The following is a 12,155-nucleotide window of genomic DNA, read 5'->3' as shown; positions in this document are numbered from 1 at the left end:
CCAGCAGTTGAATTCTGACCTCCTGAAGGTTGACTCAGCCTTCCATTCTTCCATAAGGTAATATGAGGACTGAGATGGTTGGGGGCAATAAGCTGACTCTGTAAACCACTTAGGGCTGTAAAGCACTATGAAGCGGTGTATAAGTCTAAATGCTATTGCTATGTGATTTCCATTTACAACCTTCCCAATTTGCTTCTGACAAGCAAAGTCAATGCAGAAGCCAATGGAATTTGCAAATAGTGATCACGTGACTGTGAGAACCTGCAACTGTATGATATTTGCCTAATGACAGCAACTGACAGAACTGCTGTTGCAAGTTGGCATAGTCACATAAAATCATGCTTTACTACTGCATTGCTTAGCGTTGTAATTGCTGGTTTCAAATATCACTGTTAAAGTAAGGACTACCTATAATAGTTTCTGTTCTACATAATCAAGAAGTGACACATTTAAACTACTAATTCGCTCATAAGACACTGAGTGGAATCCACTGGTCTTCCTTTATCAGTTAAAAAACTCCCATCAGCAGAATGTGGAGAGGAAAAATCATTTCTTTTATGCTCCTTCCAAATCTACTCCACAAGGTTGGGAAGTCTTCCGTGGAGTACAGTCTGAAGAATGTTCTAGATCAGGAGGAATAAATAAAATAATAAAATCACCATTCCTGTTTTGCTGATCAAAGCTTTCTATTGGTTCCATCCACTCATTTTTAGAATATGGACAAGAAATTAATTCAGTAGCAGGACTTGCAGAAATGAGATTAATTTAACCACAAAAATCAAACTGTGCTGTAGATTGAACATTTAGATTTAAACTATGTAAATTAGCAATTCAATTATTGCTGCATCTAGCTGACTTGTTAAAATGTCAGTCACGATAGTACTCTACAATGTAAACCAGGGGTGTCAATTTCATAGAGGGCCGCATCAGGGTTGTGTTTGACCTCGGGCCGAGGTGGGTGTGGACGGGGTGAGCATGGCCAGCTGTGGTGGCCCGAGTGCTCTGCCAGCAAATTTCCATTTTCAGCTGAGACGGCCTCCTGCAACTCTCTGCCGGTGAAAACGGGGGTCAGGAGGGCCATGTGTGTTTTCGCTGGCAGAGGGTTGCAGGAGGCCATCCCAGGCAAAAACGGAGATTGGCAGCCATTTTCGCTGACAGAGGCACCGTGGGTTGGTCCTTTGCTGTTTCCAGGGCAACCCCGCGGGCCAGATCTAAGCACCCCATGGTCTGGATGTGGCCCACGGGCCTTGAGTTTGATATCTCTGGTGTAAACCATGCTTGCATTTAAAATGGAATGCTTATAAGTTAAATATCTATTATTAGGTATAATAAAACAGTGTTCATAATAAATGAACCATTAATACTGAAAACATTCAGTTCATCCTTACAATTTTTTTTAACATCAAAAATTATTTCAATTGGTAATCACATTAAAGTAAGAAGGAATTTTAATATTTCTTAAGGGATAATAGGAATGAGAGATTAATCCTTTCTTTTACCTTTAGAAAGTAAATTTCATTCACTCACTTTGATCCTGTTCCTGTTCCAAACTTTGAAAAATTCAGTTTGAAATGCTGTGCAGGTTCAACTCTTGGAAAAGTTTTTTAGACAAAAGTTATACTCCCTTTTTTTTCCTTTGTCAGTAATACAGCATCACAGGGCCTTAGAAGCTATAGTCCTTGATACAAGAGTGTAAATTGCCAGAGAACAGAAGGCAGCACAAATATCTTAGTTACTCTTTTCTTTCCCAAAAATATGTGGTTACCTGTTGACCAACTAGACCAGTGGTTCCCAAACTTTTTCAGTCCACCGCCCCCTTTGTGCTACAAACTCATCCTCGGTGCCCCCAACCCAGGGGTGGGATTTAAATTTCTGTGGGCATGGCCTAATTTGAGGGTGTGGTTTGCTGGTCACGTGATTGGGTGGGCGTGGCTTGCTGGTCATGTGACTGGCTGGTGTGGCTTGCTGGCTGGGCATGGCTTGCTGGTCACATGACCAGATAGGTGTGGTTTGGTGGTCATGTGACTGGGTGGGCGTGGCCAAATGACTGGCAAACCAAATACAAGTGGTCCTCACTTAATGGCCGGTTGTTTAGCAAGTGTTCTAGTTTATGACTGGCCTCCCCAGAGCTACTTGACCTATTTTTGGAGTTTTGACAGCCATGCACACACATACATGCATACTCCCTTCTGACCCTGCTGGAGCAGGTTATTGGACTAGAATCGGCAAAGCATCTCTGATTAGATTCTAGTAGTGAATAAAATCTAATCAGAGATGCTTTGCCAATTCTTGTTGATTTGCTTTATTTTTATTTCTTATTTTTAGTTGCTGGATTGCCTTGACATGTGTGTCCCTTCTTGTGCACAACCCAGAAGCTTTTGTTATTCTTTGCAGCAAAAATTACCGACCTCTGGCTTTGCTCTACTTTTCAAATGTGCCACCACTGCCGTGTTTTAGGTGCCAGCCCCGCAGGTCCACCCCATTGAGCCCACTGCACTGGAAGGACCTGCCCAAACAAGTCCGAGCAAAGCGGTGCACCAAGTCAATGGGGTGAGCCTGGGAGAGGGAAAGAGAGAGACAAAAGAAAGAGAGAGAGAAAGGGAAAAGGAAGAAAAGAAAGAGAAAAGGGAAAGAAAGAAAAAGGGACAGATGAAGAAAAGGGGGTAATGGAAGGAAGGGACAGAAAGAAAAAGAAATAAGGAAGGGAGGGAGGAGAAAGATAATGAGATATCTATTCTAGTCCAATCACCTGCTCCAGCAGGATTAGAAGGGAGTGTGTGTGTTTGTGAGTGTGTGTGTGTGTTCTTGTAATTTACCAGTACATTTTGGTTTTGCCTTCTTCAGAATTGGCACTATAATTCATTGGGGAAAAGTAATTTTTTAGGGTGGAGGTCTGGTCCAATGGATCCTGTTTAAAGCCTCAACAAAATGTGAGAGCTTCCTGATAGTCTTGACCATGTTTCATCCACAAAACCTTTAATAGAAGCCAAAGATGTTTCAATGTGCTGGCAAAGATGTTTCAATGTGGAAAAGGGCCTCAGTCTAAACTAGGCCTCATTTCAATCTGATGCATCAGGTCTCTCTCTCTCCCTCTCCCTCCCTCCCTCCCTCCCTCCCAGACTGACTTTGCTCTACTTTCCCAATGTGCCTGCGGGGCTGGCGCTTCGAACATGGATGGATGAATAGATGGAGAGAGAGACAGAGAGAGAGATAGGTAGGTCGGTAGGAAGATATATTGGTAGATAGGTAGGTAGGTAGGCAGACAGGCAGGCAGGCAAGCAGGCAGGCAGGAAGACAGACAGACAGACCTTTTGGATGGATGTATGGATAGGTAGGCAGGCAGGTAGGTAGATAGATATTGGTAGATAGGTAGGTAGACAGTCAGGCAGGCAGATAAGGTAGGTAGGCAGGAAGGCAGACAGACCTTTTGGATGGATGGATGAATGGATAGACAGACAGATAGACAGAATGTGACAGCGGCGGCACTTTGGAAAAGTAAAGCAAAGTCGCCATCACCGCATTCGAGATGCCAGCTCCGGAGCAGTGCAACAGTCAATGGGGGTGAGCCTGCAGTGCTGGCGCCTCGAATGCCCCCCTGCCGCCTTTGCACCCCTCTGCCAGCCGCCTTGGGGGCGCTAAGAGACAGCAGGGGGCATTTGAGGCGCCGGCACCGCAGGCTCACCACATTGACTGTTGCACCGTAGAAGTGCAAGGGGCTCAATGGGGTGAGCCTGCGGAGCCAATGCGTTGGATGCAGCGGTGGCACATTGTGAAAGTAGAGCAAAGCTGCCTGCCCTGGGCTTCCTCAACCTTCCCCTGCTCCAGGAAGGAGGGAACAGCACCACCCTCTACGACATGAGTGCCCCGAGAGGGGGGGGGGCAGCTTGGGAGGCTGATCCCTGGCAGGAGGGACACCCTGTGAACTTGCTGTCAGGCACGGCAACTACAAAGAGGGGCGGGCTTGGCTGAGCAGGATCCTGGATATTGGACTTGTGGTCAAAGCCCCCTTCCTCTGCTTCCCCCTAGGTCAGGGTTCTGCAACCTTAAACACTCCAAGAGCTATTTGGACCTTTTTCCCACAGAAAACAAAACACCAGGAGCCCCAAGACATGGGTGGGCGTGGCAACTCAATGTCACTCCACTGAGTTACATGACCCCCCCCCCAGATTTTGTGGTCTTCTGTGTTTTCTATGGGGAACAAGTTGCTCTCTCTCTCCTCCCTCCCTCTCCCATCTCTATCTTTCTCCCTCTATCTCCCTCTCCCTCCTTTCCTTTTCATCTCTCTTTCTTTCTCTCTCCCTCTCCTTCTCTCTCCCTCTTCTAACTCTCTTTCTCTCTCTCTATGCCTCTTCCTCCCTCCTTCTCCTCCATTCCCCACCCCTCTTCCCAACTCCCAGACCCAGGGAATAACTGTAAGGAAATTTGGCCACGTTCTTTCTGTCTCTGGAAAGATACAAAAATAAACCTTGCATTCCAAAAGGAGTGACAGTCAGGCTGTTACCTCACATTGCTACGAGGTTGCTGCCTTAGATTGCTGCTGAATCCTTGCAAAACTGGGCAAAGACAGAGAGAGGGGAGCAGACAGAGCTGAATTGAGCCGAATCTCCCTCCCTCCCTTTGTATCTCTCTCTCTCTCTCTGTGTATCTCTCTCTCTCTCTCTTGCTCCCTATCTGTGTCTCTTCTCACTCTCTCTGTGTGCTCTCCTTGGGGCTCTTCGCTGTCCCCTTTTCTTCCTTCCTTTTGGAAATCTGGGCTGGCTGAAGAATGAGAGGAGGAGGAGGGGGAGGAGGGAAGCCTCCACCGCGGCTTCCGCTCCTTCCTCAGCCTGGATTTCCAAAAGGAAGGAAGAAAAAAGGATAGCAAAGAGCCCCGAGTAGAGCACACAGGACTTTCCGAGAGAGTGAGAAGCTTCTTTTCTTTCTTCTTGGTGAGTTTTTGGAAATCCAGTGTTGCCTGAGGAGTGAGCGCAAACCATGGCGGAGGTTTCCTTCCTCCCTCTCCCCTTTTTCTCCTCTCGTGCGCACCCTCCAGGCCCCACCACAGCCGGCTCCATGGCTGTTCGCTGCTCTTGCAGCACCTGTGAAGCAGACTCAAATTTAGTGCACTTTACTCCATCCCCTCCTCCTCCTCCTGGAGCCCATTACAATGCGGTGCATCGGAGATGCTGCATTCGAGGCGCCGGCTCCGGAGCGGTGCAGCAGTCAATGGGGTGACCCTGCAGGGCCTCAAACGCCCCCCTGTCTCCTCTTAGTGCCCCCCTGCCAGCCCTCTTGCCTCTTAGCGCCCCCCTAAGGCATCCCACCGCCCCCCAGGGGGCGGTACCACCCACTTTGGGAACCACTGAACTAGACTGAAATGTTCACTTTAAAAAATAAAAATAAAGTTTTATATGTGTGTGTGTGTGTGTGTGTGTGTGTATTGTGTGTGTGTGTGTGTATATGTATATATATATATATATATATATATATATTATATATATAAATAAATATAAGACTTTTGCCCCTCTAGAATAAAATGCAAAATGGTGCTAATTTACAAGTTGCTTGTATGCTAAGTTAATCATACACCAGCTCTCTCAACTTGGTTGGGGAAGCGTGTAGGTTTGGAAATACAGAATTTGTAATCCAACACTTGGATTATGAAAAAGCAAGATAACGCTTTAATGATATAAAAATACATATCTTCAGTTGACATCTCCAAAACACGTTTATCAAAGTGGATTTAGGATCATTTTAGGTTATGGAAATCATAGAATCATAGGATTGGAAGGTGTCTTGGACTGGACCTTTTAGTCCAATCTTACGCATATGGCAGGAATCTCATACTAGCTCCAATTTATGCCTCTCCAATTTTTGCTTTAAATACTTCCCATAATGGAGCACTTATGGCTCCAGATGGCAGGTATTTCACTGCTTAATATAAAGGTGGGAACTATGGCTCCTTTATGATTTATGGACTTCAACTCCCAGAATTCCTGAGCCAGCTATTCTGGCTCAGGAATTCTGGGAGTTGAAGTCCACAAATGATAAAGGAGCCATAGTTCCCCACCCATGGCTTAATAGCTCTCACAGTCAGAAAATTCTTCCTTCATTTGATTTTGAATCTCCCTCTTCAAAGCCACAAAGAATTAGCTTACATACTGCTTCACAGGGCTTTATAGCCCTTTATAAGCAATTTACAGAGTCAGAATATTGCCCCCAACAATCTGGGCTCCTCATTTTACTGACCATGGAAGGATGGAAGGCCGAGTCAACCTTGAGCCTGTCAGGATCAAACTTCTGGCAGTGGAATGCAGCGCTAGCTTGCAATACTGCATTCTAACTACTGCGCCACCACAGCTCACCCTATTCTACTTGGGACCTAACTTGTTTTCAGAATAGCAAACATTTTAATTTCTGTGCATGAAGATACTTTGTGTGTAAAGTATTCATGAATTGAGGCCTTGTGTTTTTCCTTATTTTCAGATTCACCTCGGCGATTCTGGTGGTATCATTGGATTTGCTGGGCTCTCAGCATAGTCGGGATGTTCTGTATTCTCTTAGCTCATGATCACTACACTGTGGATGTGGTGGTGGCTTACTACATCACTACAAGACTCTTCTGGTGGTATCATACCATGGCCAATCAACAAGTGAGTTTCTTTTCTTTCCCCTGTAAAAATGTATTATTATATGGGTCTAGCTTGCTCAAGCCCAGTCCAGTATAATGATCATTTCAGCACCAGTTTATTTTCTGGCTGCATCCCTCCTTCCTAGAGTACCCCATACATAGCTTAATGTCTCACTTGAAGGATTAGGTTTTTTGAGGTTAAGATTTTGAGGTTAAGTCTCGCTTAGCAACTGAATTATTGGGCTCAGTTGTAGTCCTATGTCAAGGACTATGTGTAGAAGGCTGGACAAGCATTGAAGCAGTGTATAAAGGCCACGATGTTGGACTGTATACAAACCTCTTTTTCACACACTGGAGCCCTTGTCGCCATTCTCTCTTCTCAAAGTATTTGGGGGATGCCTCAGTCATTCTAAGGTAGCTGGAAGGAAGAATAAGTTGAAAGACCCATTTCGGCTATTTGGGAAGCTACAAGTTTTAATCCATCATACAGTTGATGACTGAAGGCTTCACATGAGTCACCCACAAAAACATTTCTGTAAGGATTGTGGAAGAAAGGGGAAAGATTGTTTCTAAAGTAGAAAAATGCTATGCTGCTAAATAGACAACACATACAGTGAACTCGTCTATTTCATAACTCTGAGTTTTATAATTAGCCTCCGTTTCGTTCATAGGGAAAAAATCTTAAGTGTTATAGGTGTCATAAGACTAAGTCCATTATTATTCCCTTGATAATAGTCTCTATTTGGAGTAACAGATAATTTGACAAGTTAGCTTTTGATGCCAGAATCATCATCTCGAATTTAGTCGTAAGATTAAATCCCGTAATAACACGATGCAGGTGATAAAATATGTTCTGAAAACTGCTTACCAAATGAATATTGATCTGCTCCCTGTCACTTGTAAAGTTATGTACTTCAATGTAAGTTTGAAGTTAATTGAACTTCCACAAGCTCATTTAGAGCCTCTTCCTATGTAATAAGAAAAACTAGGAGGCAAGGGTGAACAAGACAGGTGAAGATCATCCATCAGGGCTTCTGATGAGTTACTTACAAGAGAACTAGGACCACATTTTGGAGAGTAAGTGTGTTAGGTAGACATAATAAAGGAGCCTCCGAATCGCATTTTTCCCCTTTGCAGAATAGTCTTCTACTGAGAGTTAGGCTGAACCACATGGTTTTGGCAGTATGTAAAACTGCAGTGACAGTTGCTTAATAGCAATAGTACTTAGACTTATGTACCACTTCACAGTGCTTTGCAGCCCTCTCTAGGAAGTTTACAGTCAGCATATTGCCCCCAACAATCTTGGGTCCTCATTTTACGGACCTCAGAAGAATGGAAGGCTTGAACCGGTCAGGATTGAACTGCTGGCAGTCGGTAGAGTTATCCTGTAGCGCTGCTTTCTAACCACTGTGCCACCACGGCTCTTAAGGTCTGCAGTTACTCATGTCTTAAGTAATTCTTACAATATCTGATCACATGACCTACTCCCAATCAGTCTGAACCACAAATGTTAGATTATTTTTTTAAAAAAAAATTCCCCTTGCAGAGATGTTTTGGCATCTCTTCTGACTCTACAATCAAATCAAGAGGTCACAGTTTATTCATCTCTGCTGCATTTAGCATGCAGAGTTTAGCCCTACTTCTTACTCATTTTTGCAGGCTAGTCCGAAATCAAAGTTATTCACTTTCTATCTGTTCACTTCTTCACTGAAAACTTCAGGAATTTGCTTGATTGCATTTGCTATTGAAAGAAAGTGATTGGTTTAAGGCTACTCTGTTAACTTAATGTCTAAGGCAAGACTAGAATTCACAGTCTCTTATGGTTTCTAGCCTGGTACCTTTAACCACTGTACCAGGCTGGCTCTCTTATGTTGGTTAAGGCCTCTGAAATTCCAGAGATACAAAGAGAGCCATATACACACCATTATGTATATACAGGTATTTAGATGTCTGTACGTTTTTGTATTTATTAGCAACATTTTTAAGACTGCCAAACTCGTACAACCTTTCCTTCTCTCCTTCATTAGTTTTACTGCATTCCATTTCATTCTATTTTTACAATAAGAGTTGTTGCAATATAAGCACTAACCTTCCTTCTGTAACCTGCTTCCTCTTGTGCCTTGTATAAATTGGGGTTTTTTTTTTAGGGTGTGTGTGTTTAGAAGTAATGAATAAAACTAAGAAACACCACTGTTTATGGAGGGAGCTCCCAGCCACAATATTTTTTCACCTCCTCTAATAATCCTACTTTTAAAAAAGCTCAGGTCTGTATTGGAAGGGCCCGATGAGAAGATCTTTACTTGACAGCAGTGTGAATTTCACTAGAAAGGTTTATAGGTTTCCTGAAGAATAAGTACATTGTTTTGAGTGCTGTTAACTAAACAGCTTGTTTATAATATATTTTTTTTCTCCAGGTGCTAAAAGAAGCTTCTCAGACTAATCTTCTTGCACAGGTGTGGTGGTACAGACCCTTCCAGTACTTTGAAAAGAATGTCCAAGGCATTGTACCACGTTCCTATCATTGGCCTTTTTCCTGGCAAGCTTTGTATCTGAGCCGGTCAGCAAAATACAGCAAACTGGTGAATGATACATAACAGATAACAATAAGGAGATGGCGAGAGAACTGTCTAAAAGTGCTCGGAACTCACCTAGATGTGACTCCATAGCAATTGAACTGGTCCCTTGATTCTACCTTTTAACCATTACCCTGACTTTAATCTCTTACCTGGTAAGCACTGTGATAACTTTTTTTTCTCCAAAGGATCTGCGATGGACAACAATAAAGTTATGGTAACTTATCATGCACTGTATACATTTCTTGTTAATAGATTATGGATTTGCATTGCTCATCACCATGTTTCTTTGTATATGATGCAGCAACATAACAAAAAAAAATGCTTTTATATCATAAGTTCTGGTCTTTCCAGTCAAGTCTGGGAATGAAGCATATTATTTTCTTGGGAAAACATAATTTTCATATCTCTTGCCCCAAAGATTGGGCTGTAAGCCATTTTCTAGCAAATGTCTATATGAAGGTTTCTAAATACCTGACTGGGATAAATATACAGGAATCTTTCTATCTGTTTCACTGAAGCTACAAATGATAGACACAGAAAGGTTTGGTAATCATTGATTTTGTAAATCTGCAGTGACAGTGTCAAACGGTGCAAAAAAAAAACTATTCTGTTGTAAAGTGATTTTCTAAGTATTTCCTAACTTTATTTTTCAAAAGATAATGCATTCAAATGAATTCTAAAAAGGTTTTTACATGATAGAGAAAAGAGTTAAACTTAAAAAAAAATGCTTCTTGGGAGAAAGATTTGTCTGTTCTTAGTGCCTTTCTTGTCTTGATAGTATGTCAGTAGGCAGTCTTTACAAACCTTTGTTTAAAATAAAGTATTCCACAAAACCAAGATTATACGTATTGTACACATTATCAAATTTTATATCTAAATTAAACTGGAAATCTGTTTGCAATATTCAGATGATTAAATTGGGCGGGGAAGGGGGGAATCTAATATGATAATCGAGTCTTCACACTTTGTGAGCAGGTTAGAATGAAATATACTATTTAAATTATTTTATTGTCTACTCCATACATGGATTTTAACTATAGCAAGAAAACAGCCATGACTTCCTTATTGTGAGTTTATTTTTCAAAGTATAAACAAATAAAAATAAATTCAAATTACAAACAATGTCTGCTCCCTAAGTGAAAATATTGTTGAAAAACAATTGATTTATTTAAAAACAGGTTTGTGCAGAAACTGCATGTAATTCTAAATTTTAAATCCTGCCATACATACTTTGTTTGGGGGAAGTATTCTACCCTCTACTTGCCAATGTGCAGGACAAAAGATAGTTTTTTAAGAATGAAGAAGCATATATATATCTATATCTATATAAATATATATATATATTCATTCTGCATTTTACGTGAAACAGAATTATCTTCTGTAGGGTTTTTGTGTGTTCAAAAAGGTGAAATTTGTATTGTAAAACAATAACGGTGAAGGAAAATAAAAGGCTTTTGAAGAAGCAGTGTCCTTCGTTTGTCAAATTGAACAAGCAAAAAACCAAGCAAACCATAAAACAAAGCTCAGAAAAGCACACACCTGATCCATATCAAAAGGAGCTTTCCTTTTACATATGTGTGGATATATTATTATTATTGTCGACTTAACAGTGGAAAAAAATGGAAAAAGAACCATAAAAGGTATGTATCTGTATATGTACACACCTGTGCCTTCAAGGCACTGTTGACTTCGGCAACTACTGGTATGTGGACAAGACCCTGCAGTTTTCTTGACAACATTTCGGAAGTGATTTGCCCTTGCCTCCTTCTTCCTGTGGCTGAGAGAGAGCAACTGTGGCAAGGTCACCAGCTGGTGTTACGTCCAAGATGGGATTAGAACTCCCAGTCTCCAATTTTTAACCTGGTGCTTTAACCACTGCACCAAAGTGACTCTCCTAGATGCTGCTACATCACGGGTGTCAAACTCGTGGCATTACATTGCTGCTTCATGACGTTTTTCCCATTCTCCAGCGGATCTGGGGTGGGCTTGGCCTGTGCATGATGCATCCAGCCTGCGGGCCGCCAGTTTGATACTCCTGTGCTACATATTGTCAAATTTTGGTGACAATACTTTAAGCTTAAAGCTTGTTCAACTATAGGGAAAGAGGCCTCTTCAGATCAGGCTGTAAATCAGGGGTCTTCAAACTTGACAGCTTTAAGACTTGTGGTCTTCAACTCCCAGAATTCCTCCTCCAGTCATGTTAGCTCAGGAATTCTGGGAGTTGAAGTCCACAAGTCTTAAACTTGCCAAGTTTGAAGACCCTTGATATAAATGAAGGAGAATGGGCGTCTTTCCAGCTTTTTAAATATCAATCTTTTTTGCAATTTGTAAACCCCAGCATGTGTTCTAGGACAAAATAATAGTATTTTATAAATAGTCAAAAAAAAATCTAGTCAAATTCTGAGAAATAAAATCACCTTCAGACAGGAATAACTGTAAATAAAATGGATTTAGGCAGATTGGAATTCTGGCTAAAAGAGTTATTCACTACAACCAGGCATTTTTATAAGGGCAAAATGGCAAAATGTGGATATTGCAGGGGTTTCTTTATTACAGAGACAAAAAAGTTGTTCAAATGGAATGTTTACAATTTCCTTGCAAAAATGGATGTTGGGAGGATGTTAGCTTGCTAGTTAGGATTTCTCTGAATTTTGGAACATTATTTGGCTTAAATACCTGTAGTTTAAAATGCTGTAATTATTCAGTTAATAATTATGCCATTGAGAATGATTGTACAATGTCTCTGTCCGCATTTTGCATATTGTCAATAAATTAGAAAGGAGATTTAATTATGTAGTTAAAGTTATTCTGAAGTCTCTATTCTCAGTCATCCAGGTCATGGTTGTCCCAAAAGTGCTTTTTCAATAGGCAACTGGACTTCCTTTGTTTTTCCTTGAAGACGTTTCGCTTCTTATCGAAGAAGCTTCTTCATTCTGAACTGAACTGAACCAAAGAAGCTTCTTGGATGA

General features: G+C 41.7%; 1 protein-coding gene across 10 annotated transcripts in view; it reads left to right on the top strand.

Annotated features, from left to right (window-relative positions):
• The window catches only part of SGMS1 (sphingomyelin synthase 1), a 73,734-nt gene extending 63,086 nt beyond the window's left edge, over positions 1-10,648 (top strand). For all 10 annotated transcript variants that reach the window (XM_087932366.1, XM_087932364.1, XM_087932361.1 and 7 more), the window contains 2 exons: positions 6,466-6,632; positions 9,025-10,648. In XM_087932366.1, the coding sequence (XP_087788492.1) occupies positions 6,466-6,632; positions 9,025-9,204 (347 nt within the window). In that variant the 3' untranslated portion in view covers positions 9,205-10,648. The remainder of the gene's footprint in view (positions 1-6,465; positions 6,633-9,024) is intronic.
• Positions 10,649-12,155: the final 1,507 nt, after the last annotated feature.

This window comes from Pseudonaja textilis, chromosome 4 (genome assembly GCF_049901715.1).
Source record: "Pseudonaja textilis isolate UNSWEBS1 chromosome 4, rPseTex1.2, whole genome shotgun sequence".
Lineage (NCBI taxonomy): Eukaryota > Metazoa > Chordata > Lepidosauria > Squamata > Elapidae > Pseudonaja > Pseudonaja textilis.
Note: the sequence above shows the minus strand (reverse complement) of the source record. Positions and strands in the feature narration are given on the sequence as shown.